The 21,766-nt window shown below is 39.5% G+C and overlaps 1 protein-coding gene across 1 annotated transcript; it reads right to left on the bottom strand.

Moving 5' to 3' along the window:
• Positions 1–5,186: 5,186 nt before the first annotated feature.
• On the bottom strand, positions 5,187–6,472 carry LOC142167219 (uncharacterized). Its single transcript, XM_075227377.1, has 2 exons — positions 6,143–6,472; positions 5,187–6,041 (listed from the first exon to the last, which is right to left on the bottom strand). Exons 1-2 carry the CDS (start codon positions 6,470–6,472, stop codon positions 5,187–5,189), a joined length of 1,185 nt encoding a protein of 394 aa, XP_075083478.1.
• Between the last annotated feature and the right edge of the window lie 15,294 nt (positions 6,473–21,766).

Genomic DNA, 21,766 nt, shown 5'->3' with positions numbered 1-21,766 from the left:
TCATTTTTGAGTGTTAGATCGCATTTGCAATACTGAGGGGAGGGGGATTTGAGAAGCTTCGCGATGGTCCTGTCGTTTCATTTGCGAGGTACTTGACGCTTTTGTGACATCCGCAATTGCGATACATAGGTCACAATTGTAAGGTTTGAGACTCAGAGCCTGATTCACATTTGTGACTAGCTGTTAGCTTTTGCGAACATCGCAATTACGAATAAGATATCGCAATTGCAACATCTACAGTTAGGATAAATTTAGAATTTGAGGATTTAGCTTATTTTATTCCATCTTTGAGACCTAGATTACACTTAGAGGAGATTTTGGAGAATATTTTCTTTCCAACTTCATAGGTTAGTAACTTTAGCTTGTTTTGATCAATTTTCATTACTTTTCATAAATTTATATCCCTAAATCTAAGATTTCATAGAGTAGAAATAAGATTTGGGTAGAAATATTAGATTTTGTATTTTTGAGATTTAGACCTCGATTTGAGGTCGGATCTTGAAACAAATTACATATTTGGACACAGGGGAAAATGGGTAATAGGATTTGGTCTTAATTTTGAATTTCGACCATGTGGGCCTAAATTAACTTTTTGCTGACTTTTTCAAATATGTCAAAGATCAAACATTTTTTATACTAGGGTAGTTTCTAAAGCTTGTTTTGACTTATTTGAGTATTAATTGGCTAGATTCGAGTGGTTTGGAGGCTTATGCTAAAGGATAAGTGATGTTGGATAGTTGTTTGTGTCAAAAAAAGGTAAGTGTCTTAGTTAACCTTTATTTAAAAGAATTAGGATGCAATTATGTCTAATTATTATGTGTTACTATGTTGGGAGCGGCGTATATGCAAGCTGACGAGTGTAAGAGTTACTATGGGTTGAGCATGCAGGTAGAACTAGTTATTTACATCTTGTTACTTCATGTATTATGTCTATCACGCTTTAAATAGAATGTAAGACTCTTTTGACTATTTTCATTCATGTTAGTAGCCGTGTTGAGCTTGTTGTTATATTGGGTAGTACGTCTATTGAAATATTGATTTGTCTATTGGTGCAAAGTGATGATTATTTCCTATATGACAAGCTATGTTCAGTCACTCTTCTAGATATTGTTTGTGCAACCTTGCTTGGCACTTCTTTACATGTTTATGCTTGGTGAGAAAGAGTGAGTTGCACGAAAGGTGTTTCCATACTAATGAGGAAGAGTGATTGTGCATAAAGAGTGATTCTGCGCTTGTGAGAAAGAGTATTAAAGCACGAAGGATGATACCATTCCATTTGTGTGGTATCTTGTGTTCCTTATATTGTTGTATAGACTGAGGACTTGGCTATGTTGTCTCATGATTATTTTTGAAGGGCTTGTTTGGAGTTGCTTGTGGAAGCATAAACTGTTGTTTACCTTAGTTGTTTCTTTCATTTCTATATCTTCCTGCCTTTTATACTTGTTATCTCTCTCTTGTTATTTATATTATCATCTTACTTGCAATTTTACTTGTCATCATATTATTATATTTGTCATTATTTTCTTATTACTTAACTGCATAGGTTTATATGTAGGTATCTTGTCTTAGCCTCGTCACTACTTCAACGGGGTTAGGCTCGATTCTTATGGAGTACATTGGGTCAGTTGGACTCACACTACACTTTTGCACTTCTTGTGCAGATTTTGGTGTTGGTCCTAGTGGTACCCAGAGGACGAACTAGCGTGGTGGTTGAGGAGAACTGAGGTAGTGCTGCACTCTCATTCGTAGGCCTTGGAGTAACCTATCTCATAGTCCTATTACAATTTATTTGTTTCGAACAGTGTATTGTTTATTCAAAACTTTGTATTTAGTTATTCGGTATACGCGCTCATGTACTCAGTGACTCTAGTTTTATGAAGTGTTAAATGGTCATTGTCTTTAGACTTGATATATATTTTTCTTAATTTTATCTTTGACTTATGATATCATGTCATTTTACGTCTTTACGTTGCCTTTATTTTTTTGTTATTTGTTGGCTGCCTAGTAAGTAGTGTTAGGCATCATCAAAGCCCTTTGATTGGTATTTTAGATCGTGAGGAATGCAAATATTATTTATGCTTAACCTAAAGCATATTTTTTCATATAGTTACTAGATGGCTGGTGCCCGCGCTGTGCACGGGCATATATGCCTGACTTGTCTGTTTCAATTAGACCTTTTAAAAGGTGTTTCAACATAATAACTGAGACGGCAAAGATGGTCTCACTCTTTGAGATATAGGTACTTCTCAAACTATTTCCTGAATGCACGGGCTATGTGAAAAAAGAACAAATCTCAAATGACATGCAATAACAAGCAACAACATCAACAGCAACAACATACCTAGTATTATCCCACACCGTGGGGTCTGGGGAGGGTAGTGTGTACGCAAACCTTACCCCTACCTTGTGAGGATAGATAGACTGTTTTCAATAGACCCTCGGCTCAGGAAAGTATAAGCACCAAAAAGCCTTATAAAAAGCAGAATAAAAACAAGATAGTAAGGTGATCAACAATGAAAGAAAAAAACAGTTAGTCATAAAAACCTACTACCAACCGAAAGCGAGATTGCGTGCCAATACTACTGTTATGAACACTCTAGACTACCTACTCTACTACTCTAATCCTCGACCTCCATACCTTCCTATCAAGGGTCATGTCCTCGGTCAGCTGAAGCTGTGCCATGTCTTGCCTAATCACCTCTCCCCATCTCTTCTTTGGCCTACCTCTACCTCTCCGTAGGCCCTCCAATGTCAACCTCTCACACCTCCTCACCGGGGCGTTTGTGCTCCTCCTCCTCACATGAATAAACCACATAAACTGCGCTTCCCGCATCTTGTCGTTAATAGGGGCCACATCTACCTTGTCGCAAATAACCTCATTTCTAATTCTATCTAACCTGGTGTACCCTCACATCCATCTCAACATCCTCATCTCTACTACCTTCATCTTCTGCACATGAGCGATCTTGACTGGCCAATACTCAGTCCCATACATTACGAAAAAAAACATTTAGCGACGGAATATAGCGACAAACGATATTCCGTAGCTAAATAATGACGGATTAGTGACATATTTTATAGTTTATCGCCAAATAAGCTACAAAAGAATTCATATCAAATATAGCGACGCATTAGCGACAAAAACTTATATTCGTCGCTAAAGATTGGCGGTAAATATTAGCGCCTTTATTTTACCTACAAAATTAGCGACGAAAGTGGGGAGGCAAAAATTATTAAAACTTAGCGACGGATATAACGTCAAAAAAATTTGTCGCTACATTCATTTTACTTATCAACACATTCCAAAGTTAGTTGCGACAAAACTTTCCGTCGCTAGTTTCCTAAAAATAAAATTTTCCTAGTTATTATTAGCGACAGAAATTATGTCCCTCTATTGCCGTTGCTAAAATTTTCGTCCTAAAAATAAAATTTTTCTTGTTAAAAGACATTCCAAAAATCTAGGGCACAAACACACCCACTTTCTCTCCTCTCTATCAGACTCTCACTTACACTCCTCTTGAACAACGTGAGTTTTTTTCTTCAAATACATAAAATTGGACGTGAATCCAAGGCTCATATGCAATGGAAAACAAAAATATCAGATAGTGAATAGAAGAAAACTTTCAAAATGGCAAAGTTTTTGCTGCAGAATTCTGAAATTGCCAAGAAATTCGAAGTAGTGTGCGTTCCTGATCCTCGTTCTTCCCTTTATGTTTGCTGCTCCGCAAGATTCTCAAATGAAAGCCCTCATTTTTACTATTTTTTTATTTTGTCTACACCATTATTCTTATCTTTGGTCAGGTAAAGTTTCTCTTTTTTTTCTTTATCTTTATATAATTATGTTGAGCAATTTTTGATATGGTAATTTTTGTTGGACTGATGCGTTGATTTTAGGGATTGTATGTCCTTGTAGCAATAATAGTTAGATTAAAATTTTTCTAGTTATAAAGATTCCCTAATTTGCCTTCAAAAGATGAATCGTCCTTTTGTACTGGTGAATGAGTCTCAATGGAGCAGAATTATGTGAATAATTCATATAGGTCCCTTACTAATTTGGAATGGAGGAATAGTTAATTTCCTGTATGAAGTTTTTCAAGTTCTAATTTCTGTCAGCAAGTACTTCCAAGCTGTTTCAGAAAGCATTATGTGAATTAAGAAGGATTAAGCTTTTCGTATAACTCTATTTAAAATAGGGTCTTTTCCATAGAGGGGTTCATGGTTGATGAGAAGACTTGAGGAAACTTTGCCTTAATCAGTTTTGAGGGATAATCATGTGTTGTATATCAGGAGATATAAAAGTTTGTATACACAAATGTCTACTAAGTGCTGAGCATCTTGATAATAACTCTGCTCCATTAAGTAGTTAAAATGTTAGATAATTAATCAACAGTGAGAAGAATGTCATCAATAGTCAGTTGCGGAGTTACCATTCAGATTTGTTTTGATGTGTTGCTATGGCATATTTGGTTGCTGTTGACAGGGGTGCATATCTTAGTTTGAGAATTTTTATTAGGGGTTTACCCATTCATGCTTCAATGGCGTGCTGATACACATTTACTCGAGTCTCTTCCAAGTTTGATTTTGTATCTGAAATTAATATACTTTATCTCATAAGCATGATGAGAATGCAGTTTTTTTGGATCTTCCTTCAAGATTTTCTAGTGGATGTGACGGATTTGTTCTTTGAAGTTCTTTGCTGGCTATCTCGACAGTATTTCTACAATGAGTACTAGCTATATGAGTTGCTTTCTTTCCAAATTTAACTGGAAATGAATTAGAACTTGTGAAGAACTTATGATAATGTGGAAGGATGAATACCTAACATAGATCTAAATAAAAATATGAAGAGTACTGTAATTTGCTTATTTTTTTGGTGAATGAAGGGTGTATTCCTTACTCTAAGAATATTGAGCAATATTTTGAGTTTGTAGATCTATAGTCTTAGTTTGCCTTTTAAATTTCTTCCATTCTCATTTGCATCTAATCTAAATAATAGAGTTTCCAGTTATGAACTATGTGATTTGAAACTTTTTTTTTTGGTAATTAAATTTTTTATTAATCACCAAGAATGGAATTTACAAAGCAAAGCTGAACTAACACAGTCAGCTATCTAAAGACAAGAACTAGTATAACTAAAGAACTCTATCTATACAGTAAAGAAAACTCATTTATCAATCTACATTGTACTAAAAACTCCAAGATTGCACCAAACTTCTAATCCCTGGGGAAGCTCTAACATTACAGAGATAAGCAATGTTTCTAGCAATATTGTCTACTTCCTTACTGACTCCTTCAAATACTCTTTTGTTTCTTTCTATCCACACAGCATAACTGACTTCTGCATAAATCGTTTTAAAGGCTTGAGCTGATTGTGATCTGCCCTTAGCACTCTTTAAAGCCCATTGGATTTGCTGCTCCCATGTAGTTGCTGAGAAGGGATGTCTCTTCATCCATACCAGTAATCTATTCCACAAAGCTTTAGTAAATCTACAACTTCCATATAGGTGATCTCTTGATTCATGTTTAGTTTGACAGAGAGAACACAAGAGATCTACCTGGACACCCCAATTATTAAGCCTATCTGCAGTAAGTAATTTCCCATGCAACCTTAACCACATTATGAATTTTGCCTTGGGCTTTGCCTCATTCTTGAATATTAGACTTTTCCAGTAGACTCTAGGAGCATCTCCTAACAGCTGAAAATAGATTTGTCTAATATAGCACTTACCTTCTTTAAATGTGATGCTAATCCGGTCCAATGTACTCCTTGCTTCAAAAATCTTCCTGACCATCCAACTAGCTTGTTGTGGTATAGTTATATCTTCTAGCTGATATCTTTTTATATAATAGGTATGTATCCGCTTGATCCAAATCTTGTCTTTCTTATGGGCTAGATCCCAACAAGTTTTTGCAATAGCAACTTTATTCCACAAATGCAAGTTAACAAGGTTGAGTCCTCCTGTAGATTTAGGAGTGCAAACCTTGTTCCATGCCACCAGTGCTCTTCTAGTAATTGTGGTAGTTCTAGGAAGATGTAGCTTCTACAATAAGAATCTATGATCTTCACCACCTTGGCAGGTGAAAGGAATAATTGCGACCAGTAAGCTTGAATACCAAACAGGACAGGTTTGACTAATTGTACTCTTCCTACATAGGCAAGTTTTTTTGCAGTCCAAGAAGAAATCTTTGCAATAATCTTAGCAATGAGAGGTTGCCACTGTATTAATGAGAGTTTTTTCATTGATAGTGGAATGCCCAAATACTTGAATGGGCTTTCACGTTGTGAGTATCCCATTTGTTGTAGTATTTGTTTCCTATCATTCTGTTTGACCCCTCCAAAGTACACACAACTTTTCTCTAAATTTTCTTGAAGCCCAGATGCCATAGAAAACTTCAAGAAACATTGATTTAGAGCAACTATAGAGTGAAGGTCACCTCCGGCAAACATCAGCAGGTCATCTGCAAAACACATGTGAGTTATTCCTAAGCTACTTTTTTTAACTCAACATGTTCTTCCTTTTAGAAGGCATCTTGATTGTTTAAAGTCTACTTTTTTTAACTCAACTTGTTATTCCTTTTAGAAGGCATCTTGATTGTTTTTAACTCTTTATTTTTTTTTCCTCATTTGTTCTTGGTTTTTAGTTATTTTTCCATTGTAACTTTCCACTGTTAATTTTCTAAAGTAGGATTTTACCTAAACTTTGTTTGTAGCCACATTTTAGAGGTTTTGGCTATGTTAAAAGTCAATTGATGACAAACTGAATGTGGCTTTGTTTCAAAACTAATACACAGGTGTATGTTAAGGCTCTTCAAAGTTAGTTCCTACACAATATTCATGTCACGACCCAAGTGGAAGGTCATGACTAGAACCCGGGCCATACTTGCCGAGCACCAACGTACATTTTATCTAACCTTCCTTATTATCTTTAAGGGCCGACAAGACCAATATAAATGGTAGACATGGATCTTGAACATCCAACAATGAAAGATAATGTCATGAACATACGTAACATGGGACGACAAGACTGTCAAGAAACTATATATAAGGTACGAGCTACCATGGTGCCATGAAAGACTATACAACAAAAATCAGCCGACAAGGCATTCCAAACCATACATGAGTCGACACCTGTCTATGAGCCTCTAAAAGAACATAAGTGCTACAACAATGCCGGAACAGGGCCCCGACATACCCATAATGTCTATAACAAAAATGCATACCAAGACCACGGCAAGTCCGGAGAAGGGATCTTGCCAATAACCGCTGAACCGGATAGCCTACAGTGATGGGGGAGCTGCGTCTACCCGTCTATCAGGACCTGCAGCACAACATGCAGCGTCCACAAATAAAAAGGACGTCAGTACGAATAAAGTACTGAGTATGTAAGGCAGAATAGCATAAGTAAGAACAATAATGTAAACAGTGATAGGGAATATACAACCTGTGACATCTGGGTACCTCTGAGGGCTACTGACATGAAATACATGATACATACATATATATATATACATAAACGTTTAAAACATATGCCTTTGTGGGCATCATCATCATCATATCGTACCCGGCCGTAATAGGCTCGGTAAAACGTACCCGGCCATCATAGGGCTCGGTAGAATCGTACCCGGCCACGTGGAGCTCGGTAAAATCCAACTGATCAGTGGTTGCACAATAGGGGCCATACCCGGCCGACTATAGCGCGGCTCGGTAGAGTAAAATAGATACATATATATGATGTATGTTGGACTCATTGGAATCACATTTTGAACCTTTCGGAGTGACGTAAGGTCGGTATCCTTCGTACACGTTATTAGGATTAACTCTTCATCAAGAATCTTATAAGAATCAGGAACTACCAACAACATTGATAATATAAGAATAAGAGAAGTAACATCAATATCAATCATTTCATAAGAAGGGCAGCAATGTAAGTACTGCTAGCTTCTAAGAGTAGAGTATCTTTGGGAGCTCATTCATTACATTATGTACAATCGGAGTCGTGCAAAAGAATGAAGGGGATAGCCTCACATACCTTGTATATACTGCCCAACCTCAAGCTATGCAAATGTCACGACTCCTTAGTCTACAATAAGAGAAATGACACTATCATTATCGTTTAAGCGTCGTAACTATTATGTATCGACCGCAACCTATTTTACGATGAAACGGACAGCACCTCCCCTATTTATATGACTTCCCACAAGTCAATAAAATCACAAAACAGCCCAAACAACATCATTAATAATCATATTGAGCCTCCAAAATAGTCCACCAACTAACAACATTACTACCAAGCCTTTCGATATATATTTCACAAGTTCTAGCATCAACGACTTAGCCACAACTTGGATAATCTTAAATATATATAGAGTAAGAGGTTCCTTACCTTTAAACAGAAAGAACAACTCCAATTTGACCTTAATTTTCCACGAAATATCCCTTCAATTCTGCCACAAGAACAAGGAAGCAAAACTAGCAATTAATTCGGGTTTTTCGGCACTAGAATTACTTTAGAAGACTTGAAATCACCTAGGGTTGATATTAAAAATTTGAAGGTGTATTTACAGAACATAAAACACTTAAAACAACCTCCCACACGAGCTGGAACAACACAAAAATTAGCAACAACAAGAAGAACAAGAAACTTACTAGCGCCACGGGATTCCCGACATTTGATTTGTGTTGTTTGCCCTTTGTTTGGGTCTTGGATCATGAGAGAACCTTGAGAGACTGTTTTTAGGGTTATAAGGTCTGAATATACTGAAAAATAATGACTTAAAACGGGGTTGAGGTATCTTATATATGTCCATATGTCTTAAACCGCCTTTGTGGGCCCCATAGAGAGCAGCTTGGCGCACTCTCGCAAAAATGCAAATATCTCTCTTTTTCGAGATCGTATCGACGAACGGTTTAATGCGTTGGAAACTAGACTCATAGATCTTCAATTTGATAGGTAGATCACCCCATAATTCCAAGCACATTGGGAGAAAAATGCAGTAACATTTGACCTAAAGTTTAAGTAAAATTATAAACCTAAGTTGCGACAACTTTTATCGACTTTTGTTTCATAACTTGCTTGACTTCAAGACTTATGATACAGATATTATATGATTCAAATACATTAAAACAAGACCTCTTGGGACAGTTAATCACCTCTAGTGTTACCCAAAAATATGGGTTACAACATCCTTGATTCGTTTAACTTCTAATACTTGTTAACCACTCTTATACACCCTTGTATCGTTTAAGACCAATAGGATTAACTTCTTATCATATCAAAGATAATCTCTTCTTGGATTTACGTCGACTAACTTACGGTGTGATCTATGGTATTCGAATTTGGGTTGTAACACCCTCTCCCCCTAGGAACATTCGTCCTCGAATATAAGGGTTTATGGGGTGTCTAACTCATCGTGGATTCCGACGGAGATTTCCGGCTAAGTTTCCCCTATAAAATGGACACTAGCCAAACTTGCAAGCAGTTAAACCCAACCCATGGCCTTACAAGACTATACAAAGCATTATGGATATGTACATTATCTGCATATCACTATTTTGTATTATAAAAAAGAGTATTCACAAGCTATTGCTTACCTCATAGAGCCGTTTCACCTTATAATGCGTCCTTCTTTCCCCCGGCATCCTCGTTATCTTCACTCTGGAATAGGTAAGGGTATTTAGACTTCATCTCCTCTTATGCTTCCCATGTCATTTCTTCTATATTCTTGTTCCTCCATAATACTTTCACGGAAGCTACATCCTTTGTTCTCAGCTTGCGGACTTGTCGATCTAATATAGCCACTGGCACTTCATCATATGATAGATCCTTTGTCACTTGTACATCTTTGATAGGGACGACCCGAGCAGGGTCTCCAATACATTTCCTCAACATAGATACATGGAATACCGGGTGGACAAATTCCAATTCAGATGGCAATTCTAACTCGTAAGCAACCTGTCCAATTCGTTGAAGAATTTTGTACGGCCCAATATACCGCAGATTCAACTTACCCTTCTTCCCAAAATGCATAACACCCTTCATCAGCGAGATCTTCAGGAAAACCCAATCACCAACCTCAAATTCCAGATCACGACGTCGGACATCGGAATAAGACTTTTGCCTGCTTTGTGCCGTCCTCAGTCGCTCTTGTATCACTTTCACCTTCTCAATGGCTTGGTGAATCAAATCTGGCCCATATAATTCTGTCTCACCAACTTCGAACCATCCAACTGGTGATCTACATCTCCTCCCGTACAGTGCCTCATACGGGGCCATTTTAATACTGGAATGGTAGCTATTATTGTAGGCAAATTCTATAAGTGCCAGATGGTCATCCCAATTCCCCTTGAAATCTAGAACACATGCTCGTAGCATATCTTCAAGCGTCTGGATGGTACATTCAGCCTGTCCGTCAGTCTGCGGATGGAATGCAGTGCTGAGATTTACTTGTGTGCCTAAACCCTTCTGAAAAGACCTCCAAAAGTTATCCGTAAATTGAGCTCCTCGGTCTGATATAATAGATACCGGCACACCATGAAGCCTAGCAATCTCCTTGATATACAACTTCGCATAATCTTCAGCCGTGTAAGTTGTCTTAACTGGTAGAAAATGGGCAGATTTTGTAAGTCGATCAACTATCACCCAGATGGAGTCAAACTTATGATAAGAGCGAGGTAATCCAATAATGAAGTCCATATTAATCACCTCCCATTTCCAGGTCGGAATCTCTATATTCTGAATCAATCCACTGGGTTTCTGATGCTCGATCTTTACTTGTTAACAATTAGGACACTGGGCTACAAATTCTGCAATAGACTTCTTCATGTTATCCCACCAATACTGCTCCTTAACGTCATGATACATCTTTGTCGAGCCAGGATGGATAGAATATCGGGACTGATGAATCTCAATCATAATCTTCTCTCGCAACCCTGCCACACTAGGCACACATAATCGGCCCTGGTATCTCAGTGTCCCATCTCCTCCGATCTTGAAAGCTGTAATCTTACACTGCTGAATTCCCTCTCTCAATCTTACTAAGGTAGGATCTTCATATTGCCGTGCTTTTACCTTGGCTACCAAAGATGATTCTGCTGTATTCTGTACAGTAACACCTCCGTCATCAGAGTCCAACAATCTGATTCTCATATTGGCCAGCTGGTGAAGCTCTTTGGTCAACCCTTGTCTACCTGCCTCAATATGTATTAAGCTTCCCATTGACTTACGGCTGAGAGCGTCTGCCACAACATTGGCTTTACCGGGATGGTACAATATCTCGACGTCATAGTCTTTCAGTAATTCAAGCCACCTACGCTGCCTCAAATTCAACTCCTTCTGCTTGAAGATGTATTGTAAACTCTTGTGATCTGTGTAGATGTCAACATGGACGCTGTATAAGTAGTGCCGCCATATCTTCAAAGCATATATTACTGCAGCCAATTCCAAATCATTAGTCGGGTAATTCTTTTCATGCTTCTTCAATTGTCTTGATGCATAAGCAATCACCTTCCCATGTTGCATCAATACGCACCCCAAATCTATACCTGAGGCATCACAATATACCACATAACCTTCTGTTCCTTCTGGGAGAGTGAGCACCGGCGCATATGTCAATCGATTCTTTAGCTCCTGAAAACTATGTTAACAAGCATCAGACCACTGGAACTTGGTAGCTTTATGTGTTAACTTAGTCAATGGTGCTGATATAGAGGAAAACCCTTCTACAAACCGCCTATAATATCCTGCTAGCCCCAGGAAGCTGCGGACTTCTGACGGTGTTGTAGGTCTCGGCCAATTCTTCACTGCATCGATCTTCTGAGTGTCGACACTAATACCCTCATCAGATATCACATGGCCAAGGAATGCTACTGAGTTCAGCCAGAATTCACATTTAGAGAGCTTAGCATATAACTTATGATCTTGAAGGGTCTGTAATACTATCCGCAAGTGGCCCGCATGTTCCGCCTCCGAACGAGAATACACCAGAATGTCATCAATGAATACGATCACGAACACATCAAGATAGGGCCCGAATACACTATTCATGAGATCCATAAAAGCTACTGGGGCATTTGTTAGCCCGAACGACATCACCAAGAACTCAAAGTGCCCATATCTTGTCCGGAAGGCCGTCTTTGGAATATCCTTCTCCTTAACCCTTACCTGATGATACCCTGAACGCAAGTCAATCTTAGAGAAATACTTGGCACCCTGGAGTTGGTCAAACAGGTCATCAATCCTTGGAAGTGGATACTTGTTCTTTATTGTAAACTTATTCAACTGTCGATAATCGATACACATCCTTAACGACCCATCTTTCTTCCACACGAACAAGACTGGTGCACCCCAAGGTGAAGTGCTAGGCCTAATGAAACCCTTATCCTGTAAGTCCTTCAACTGCGCCTTCAACTCTCGCAACTCTGCCGGGGCCATCCTGTATGGAGGGATAGAGATCGGTTGAGTGTCAGGCAACGCATCAATGCTAAACTCAATCTCCCTTTCAGGAGGAAGGCCTGGGAGTTCATCTGGGAAAACATCTGGAAATTCATTGACCACGGGGATTAATTGTAGAGTAGGCGGCTTCGCCTCCGCATCCCTAACGCGAACAAGATGATAAATGTAACCTTTTGAGATCATCTTCCTTGCCTTAAGATAGGAAATAAACCTACCTTTCGGCGTAGCAATGTTCCCCTTCCATTCAATGGCGGGTTCACCTAGAAACTGAAACCTAACCATCTTCGTACGACAGTCAACATTTGCATAGCATGAGGCCAACCAGTCCATTCCCATTATCACATCGAAATCAACCATTTCTAACTCAAATAAATTTGCCGAGGTTTGACGACTACAAATCATCACAGTGCAACCTTTATATACCCTTCTAGCAATCATAGAATCTCCTATCGGAGTGGATACCGCAAGTGGTTTACTTATCAAAACATATGATAAGGTAGATCCTGGATCAATTAACGCATATACATCATAAGAAAACACAGACAATATACCTGTAACAACATCCGGAGATGACTCGAGATCTTGTCGACCTACTAGAGCATAAGTTTGATTTTGAGCACCACTCAAACTCGGCACTGAACCTCTACCTCTACCACGACCTGTTGACTGTTGAAAACCTTGTGCTGGAGGTCGAACTGATGAGGAAGAACCAGACACAGATCCAGTCAGTTGAGCCATACCACCACCTCCTCTGTTAGGACAATCCCGCATCATATGGCCACGCTGTCCGCAAGAATAGCACGCATCGGAACCTCGACGGCACAGTCCAAAGTGGGCCTTGCCGCACTGATCACAATGAGGTGTTGGGGGTCTCGTCTGACTAGTATCTCTATGAAATTGTGAGCCTGATGCCCTCGAACTCTGACCTGAACTAGAATAGGTAAATCGATCATACCGAGGCCTCTGAAACTATGGAGGAGCACTAGCTATAGGTGGCACCGAACTCCTCGAAGATTGGGGCCTGATACTGCCTCTGAACTCATCAGAATACCCTGCAAATCTCGCCCTCTTATGCTGGCCCCTATCCTGCTCCCTATCTGCCCTTTGCTGGCGCTTACGATCCTCTAGGGTCTGGGCATAAGCCTGAATACGGGAAATATCCATGCCCTATACCAAGGAGGCTGTTGTGCACTCATTTATCAGATGTGGTCCCAACCCGTTCACGAACAGATGCACCCTATCACTCATCTCGGACACCATATGGGGAGCATACCTTGCTAAAGAATCAAACTGTATACTATACTCTCATACACTCATATTACCCTGTCGAAGGTTCAAGAACTTATCAGCTCTAGCTCGTCGTATCTCAACTGGCAAGTAGTGACGAAGAAAGGCCTCAGAAAATTCCTTCCACATGGCTGGAGGAGCGTTCGGACCCCTAGATCTCTCCCAACTATCATACCAGAAAACCGCTAAATCCCGTAACCGATAAGAAGCCAACTCTACTGCCTCCGTATCACTAGCATGCATAACCCGCAATGTACGTTGAACCTGATTAATAAATGTTTGTGGATCCTCCTTGGGGTCTGATCCGGTAAACATTGGAGGGTCTAGATTAATAAAATCATGAACTCTCGCACTAACCGGTTTATCAGCAGCACCGGTATTCTGCCTCTGAGCCTGAGTAGCTACCAAACTAGTCAACAACTGCACCGCACTGCGCATGTCATGGTCTGTAGTGCCAGACGGGGGAACTCGATGTACTGGGTGCCTCCTAATATCCTCTGGAGGAGACGGAGAGGTATGAGACGGCATCTCACTCTGAGCCTCACTTTGGCCTGCTCTGGCTGGAGGCACCTGAATGTTACCCTCTCCCACAGCTGTATCAAGCCATTTACTAATCGCTTGCTTCCTAGTCGAAGGCATCGCTGAAAGAAAATAAGGTGAATATTAGATATGAACACTTACGACTCAACTCTACGCACGATCTAGATTCAGGAAGAAGGTAACAACCCTAGATGTCACGTAGCCTCCTGATTATAAATGTGGCGCGCTATACATCCATAATCAAAACTCTACTAGACACGGCTCATAGACATCCCCTAGGACAGACTTGCTCTGATACCAAGTTTGTCATGACCCAACTGGAAGGTCATGACTAGAACCCGGCCATACTTGCCGAGCACCAACGTACATTTTATCTAACCTTCCTTATTATCTTTAAGGGCCGACAAGACCAATATAAATGGTAGACATGGATCTTGAACATCCAACAATGAAAGATAATGTCATGAACATACGTAACATGGGACGACAAGACTGTCAAGAAACTATATATAAGGTACGAGCTACCATGGTGCCATGAAAGACTATACAACAAAAATCAGCCGACAAGGCATTCCAAACCATACATGAGTCGACACCTGTCTATGAGCCTCTAAAAGAACATAAGTGCTACAACATTGCCGGAACAGGGCCCCGACATACCCATAATGTCTATAACAAAAATGCATACCAAGACTACGGCAAGTCCGGAGAAGGGATCTTGCCAATAACCGCTGAACCGGATAGCCTACAGTGATGGGGGAGCTGCGTCTACCCGTCTATCAGGACCTGCAGCACAACATGCAGCGTCCACAAATAAAAAGGACGTCAGTACGAATAAAGTACTGAGTATGTAAGGCAAGAAAGCATAAGTAAGAACAATAATGTAAACAGTAATAAGGAATATACAACCTGTGACATCTGGGTACCTCTGAGGGATACTGACATGAAATACATGATATATACATACATACATATATATATATACATAAACTTTTAAAACATATGCCTTTGTGGGCATCATCATCATCATATCGTACCTGGCCGTAATAGGCTCGGTAAAACGTACCCGGCCATCATAGGGCTCGGTAGAATCGTACCCGGCCACGTAGAGCTCGGTAAAACCCAACTGATCAGTGGTTGCACAATAGGTGCCATACCCGGCCGACTATAGCGTGGCTCGGTAGAGTAAAATAGATACATATATATGATGCATGCTGGACTCATTGGAATCACATTTTGAACCTTTCGGAGTGACGTAAGGTCGGTATCCTTCGTACACGTTATTAGGATTAACTCTTCATCAAGAATCTTATAAGAATCAGGAACTACCAACAACATTGATAATATAAGAATAAGAGAAGTAACATCAATATCAATCGTTTCATAAGAAGGGCAGCAATGTAAGTACTGCTAGCTTCTAAGAGTAGAGTATCTTTGGGAGCTCGTTCATTGCATTATGTACAATCGGAGTCGTGCAAAAGAATGAAGGGGATAACCTCATATACCTTGTATATACTGCCCAACCTCAAGCTATGCAAATGTCACGACTCCTTGGTCTACAATAAGAGAAATGACACTATCATTATCGTTTAAGCGTCGTAACTATTATGTATCGACCGCAACCTATTTTACGATGAAACGGACAGCACCTCCCCTATTTATATGACTTCCCACAAGTCAATACAATCACCAAACAGCCCAAACAACATCATTAATAATCATATTGAGCCTCCAAAATAGTCCACCAACTAACAACATTACTACCAAGCCTTTCGATATATATTTCACAAGTTCTAGCATCAACGACTTAGCCACAACTTGGATAATCTTAAATATATATAGAGTAAGAGGTTCCTTACCTTTAAACAGAAAGAACAACTCCAATTTGATCTTAATTTTTCACGAAATATCCCTTCAATCCTGCCACAAGAACAAGGAAGCGAAACTAGCAATTAATTCGGGTTTTTCGGCACTAGAATTACTTTAGAAGACTTGAAATCACCTAGGGTTGATATTAAGAACTTGAAGGTGTATTTACAGAACATAAAACACTTAAAACAACCTCCCACACGAGCTGGAACAACACAAAAATCAGCAACAACAAGAAGAATAAGAAACTTACTAGCGCCACGGGATTACCGACATTTGATTTGTGTTGTTTGCCCTTTGTTTGGGTCTTGGATCATGAGAGAACCTTGAGAGACTGTTTTTAGGGTTATAAGGTTTGAATATACTGAAAAATAATGACTTAAAACGGGGTTGAGGTATCTTATATATGTCCATATGTCTTAAACCGCCTTTGTGGGCCCCATAGAGAGCAGCTTGGCGCACTCTCGCGAAAACGCAAATATCTCTCTATTCCGAGATCGTATCAACGAACAGTTTAATAAGTTGGAAACTAGACTCATAGATTTTCAATTTAATAGGTAGATCACCCCATAATTCCAAGCATATTGGGAGAAAAATGCAGTAACATTTGACCTAAAGTTTAAGTAGAATTATAAACCTAAGTCGCGACAACTTTTATCGACTTTTGTTTTATAACTCGGTTGACTTCAAGACTTATGATACGGATATTATATGATTCAAATACATTAAAACAAGACCTCTTGGGACAGTTAATCACCTCTAGTGTTACCCGAAAATACGGGTTACAACATCCTTGATTCGTTTAACTTCTAATACTTGTTAACCACTCTTATACACCCTTGTATCGTTTAAGACCAATAGGATTAACTTCTTATCATCTCAAAGATAATCTCTTCTTGGATTTACGTCGACTAACTTACGGCGTGATCTATGGTATGCGAATTTGGGTTGTAACAATAAGGTTCTTGAGGTTTATTGAATTGTTATTCCCTCTTTCTAACAGAATGTCCAGTTAGATCATGGTTTGTTTTCTAATTTAAGCAATACTTATTTGACTTCTTTTAAAGTGATCACTTGATGCTGTGATGTGGAGTGAACTTGTAAGAATTTATTCTTATATAGTATTGACCTCAGATAGTATTGATCTGTCACTCTAAACTTTAATAGAGTATTATACAGTGTTATACTATAAGAATTTATTCTCATAGTATTGATCTCAAATAGTAATAATATATGCAGTGACTTCTTATACAATATTGATCTTAAAGTTAGTTCTGGTAGTATCTTTTGGAAAGAAAGATGGGCAAGGAATGAAACTATATGTCAGTTTTTTGCTTGGTAAACAGAAAAGAAGGCATTCTGATGTCAACTTGCTATTCCCTTTAGAAAGCATTCTGATGTCTTATTAAATAAAGAACTCTAATATCTTGTTTATTTTAATATTAAATAGGAACATGGATAATCTAAAGCGTGATTGGATGTACAAAATGTTGGATGGCCGAGGGGGTATTAATTCAAGTTTCATAATTGGTGTGAACAAGTTTTTCCAGTTTTCTTCTTCTCAGTGCAGTCGCATGAGTGGTGACGATGTTAGATGTCCATGTAAAAAATATCACAGCATTAAATACATGGATGTTGAAACTGTTAAATTGCACCTTTATCAGTATGGATTTGTTGAGAACTATTTTTTTTGGAAGTATCAAGGAGAAAAAAATGTGATCAGTGAGATGTCTTCTAGCGGTGATTTGCATGGTGGCGCTCAGCCTGAATCAGGATATGAGAATCCATATCGACAAATAGTCTTGGATGTAGTTGGACCAAATTTTGGCTATGGTTTGAGCTGGCAGTCTTATAATAATACTGAACCTGAGTCGTCTCATTCTTATGAACCTTCAATGGAGGCGGAGCCTAATCCTTCAATGGAGGAGTAGCCAAATCTTGAGTGCCAAAGATTTTATGATTTTTTACAAGCTGCTGATGCAAAATTATACCCTGGTTCTTCTCTCTCTCAACTCGTAGTAGTTTCCAGGATGCTGTAACGACCCGGCCGGTCATTTCGAGAGTTATAGTCCCGTTTTCCTTATTTCTGCTTCATTTTGTGTCCTTAAGCTATATTATGTTATACCAGGTTAGTTGGTTCGGGTCCGGAGTGATTTCGGAGTGAATTGAGATATTTAGTCTTTTATTTAGAAGCTTAAGTTAGAAAAGTCAACCAAATGTTGACTTATGTATAAATGATCTCGGAATTGAATTCTGATAGTTTCATTTGCTTGGTTAGGTGATTTAGGACTTAGGAGCGTGTTTGGAATGAGATTTGGAGGTCCGTAGTGGAATTAGGCTTGAATTAGCGAAAGTTGGAAATTTGGCGATTTCGGTCGGTAGTGGAAAATTTGATATCGGGATTGGAATGGATTTTCGGAAATTGGAGTAGGTTCTTGGTGTCATTTGTGACGTGTGTGTAAAATTTGAGGTCATTCGGACGTGGTTTGGTAGGTTTCGGTATCGTTTGTGGAATTCGGAAGTTTAAAAGTTCTTAGGCTTGAATCCGAGGGTAAATTGGTATTTTGATGTTGTTTTTAGTGGTTCGAAGGCTCGACTAAGTTTATATGTTATTATATGACTTGTTGGTATGGTTGGTTGAGGTCCCGAGGGGCTCGGGGTGATTCCGGGTGGTTAACGGATTGATTGAAGTTGCAAAAATGCAGCTGAAGCTGCTGCTAATGGTATTTCCGCACCTGCGTAGGGGGAGCCGCAGGTGTGCTTGGTAAGCCGCAGATGCGAACATGGAGGACCTGGGCTGGAACCACAGGTGCATAGAAGTGGTCGCATCTGCGAGCCCGTAGATGCGAGGCTGAGTCGCAGATGCAGAATTGAAGAGTTTGGTTGTTTCCGCAGAAGCGGAGGGAAATGCGCAGGTGCGCGTTCGCAGGAGCGAGACCTGGGATGCAGGTGCGGGGCCAGTGCGTTAAGTGAGTTTCTGCAGAAGCGGAGTTCCCAACCGCAGAAGCGGCTCCGCAGGTGCGGATATTGGACCGTAGGTGCGGTTTTGCTGGGCCGAAAGTGTAAAAAGGGGTCTTCGAGATTTTTCCTCATTTTCATAATTTGGAACACGGACTTTGGAGCTTTTGGAGCTATTTTTGGAAGGAAATTCGAGGGATAACACTGAGGTAAGTTCCTTGAGCCTAATTATCCTTAGCTATGGTGTTTTCCCGTTGATTTCTCACCTAATTAGTAGGAATTTTAAAGTGAAATAGAGGGTTAGGGCTTGGGATTTTGGAGAGTGTAATTTGAGGATTTGAGGGACCAAATGATATCGGATTTTGATAAATTTAGTATGGGTAGACTCGGAAGTGAATGGGCTTTCGGGTTTTGTAACTTTTGTTGGATTTCGAGTTGTGGGCCCGAGGGTCGGGTTTGAGTGAATTTCGGGATTTGGCCCATAATTTGGTATTTTCCTTGTGGAATTCATTCTGTAGCTCATATTGATCGTATTTTATTGCTTGTGGCTAGATTCGGGTCATTCGGAGGCCGGTTCGAGAGGAAAGGGCATTTCGGAGTGGGAGTTCTACGCTGTTGAGGTAAGTAACAGTTATAAATCTGATCCTGAGGGTATGAAACCCTAGACTTTGTATCATGTAATTATTTTGGAGGTGACGCACATGCTTGGTGCTGGACGTGTGGGCGTGCACCGAGGGGATCGTGACTTGGTCCGTCCCGTGGAAACTGTAAAGTTGAATAACTTATTGTTAGCTATGTGCTCTCTATGTGTTGTGGAAATTTGACTATAAGTTATGTTAGAAACCATGTTTAGGCTATATGTTGGTATTGTTAGGACCCACAGAGGTCGTGTACATATTGAACTATCTTCTTAATTGTTGTTTTGTACTCAGTCGCAGTTTACATGATTATGTTATCCCAATCTCTATTATTCATTATTGATGCATCATATAATTGTTGTTGGGCTGATTTCATGATATCTGAGAGCCCGAGAGAGTAGAGAGATTTATGACTGAGTGAAGCCGAGGGACTATTTGTGAGATATTATTATAGCACGTGAGTTGTCCGTGCAGCACGTGAGTTATCCGTGCGTATCCAGATATTATACTATAGCACGTGAGTTGTCCGTGCGGATCCAGATATTTATACTATGGCACGTGAGTTATCCGTGCAGATTATAGCGCTTGGGCTGTAGAAACCCCTCATGAGTCTGAACACGCCAGTGAGCGCGGGTACCCATTGAGTGTGAGTGCTGAGGGTTGAGAGCCGAGTGGTTGAGTTGTTGTGACGAGTGGAGTGGCTATTGCCCCTGATAGGCTGTACTTGCTTTTCATTTATTATTGCACTTAGTTGCCATTTGTCATTGCTGTGAAATTTTCTGAAAGATTTTATATCCGGATTACATGAACTTGAATTGTATAAATTGATTTGACTTGAACTGCTGGATTTGAAAGCATGTCTCTTCTTGCTGGAATTATTGAAAGTGAACTATAACTGTGTAACTCGTCACTATCTTCAACTCCTTATTTATTATTGTTACTTGCTGAGTTGGTTGTACTCATACTATACCCTGCAGTTCGTGTGCAGATCCAGATATTTTCGGACATAGCGGGTGTTGATTCTTTCGCGCAGTTGTTTTCTCCGGAGATTTTTTAGGTAGCTACCGTGTTATGCAGATCTTGCCTCTTCTTCCCTATCTTCTTGTTTACTGTATTTGGTCTTAGACTATGATAGATCGTATTTTCCCGACTTGTATTCATAATAGATGCTCATGTACTCAATGACACCGGATTTTGGGAGTGTTTACATATATAATTGTAAGTTTTTCTTCCGCTAAATTTAGATATTATATTTTCAAACTTAAAAGATGTGGTGGTTCATTGGGATTGTCGGCTTGCCTAGTATTGAGATAGGTGCCATCACGACGGGTGTGATTTGGGTCATGATAGATGTTAAATATTAAAATGGAGAATACTTTATCATAAAGAGGCTATAACCAAATGATGCAATTGTTGAAAGAGGCTTTACCATAAGATAACACAATGCTTGATAACCATTATGAGACCAAGAAGCTAGTGCGTAGCTTGGGTTTTCCAGTTGAAAAGATTGATTGTTGTAATTCTGGATGTATGTTGTATTGGGGTGAAGATGAGGACCTCACATCTTGTAAGTTTTGTGGCCACCAGAGGTACAAACGTCGTGTCGGTTCTCGTAAGAGGAAATTAATCCCTTACAAGAAAATGTATTATTTTCCTTTGATTCCTTGATTACGGAGATTATATGCTTCTCATGCTACAACCACTGATATGAGATGACATCATGAGCACATACAAGAGGAGGGCATAATGCATCATCCATCAGACTGTAAGGCTTGGAAGAACTTTAATGAAACTCATCCCCTTTTTGCTGTTGAACCAAGAAATGCGAGGTTGGGACTATGTACTGATGGTTTTCAGTCCTTTGGTCATTCAGGGAGGAAATACTCTTCATGGCCAGTGATTTTCACTTTATAAAATTTGCCTCCAGGGATGTGTATAAAAGAGGAGTACATGTTCTTAAATTTCATTGTTCCAAGGCCAAACAACCCTAAACAAAAAAATAATGTTTATCTACAACCTTTA

The sequence above is a fragment of the Nicotiana tabacum genome, chromosome 12 (assembly GCF_000715075.1).
Source record: "Nicotiana tabacum cultivar K326 chromosome 12, ASM71507v2, whole genome shotgun sequence".
Taxonomy (NCBI): domain Eukaryota; kingdom Viridiplantae; phylum Streptophyta; class Magnoliopsida; order Solanales; family Solanaceae; genus Nicotiana; species Nicotiana tabacum.
The sequence above is the reverse complement of the archived record's forward strand: the minus strand, read 5'-3'. Positions and strand labels throughout refer to the sequence as shown.

Coding starts and splice junctions, on each gene's coding strand:
- LOC142167219 (XM_075227377.1), bottom strand. CDS start 6,472: ATGTGTTTTGCAGATGACCTGCTGATGTTTGCCGGAGGTGACCTTCAC. Junction 6,042..6,142: donor AACTTGCCTATGTAGGAAGA/GTACAATTAGTC, acceptor TTCTTATTGTAG/AAGCTACATCTTCCTAGAAC.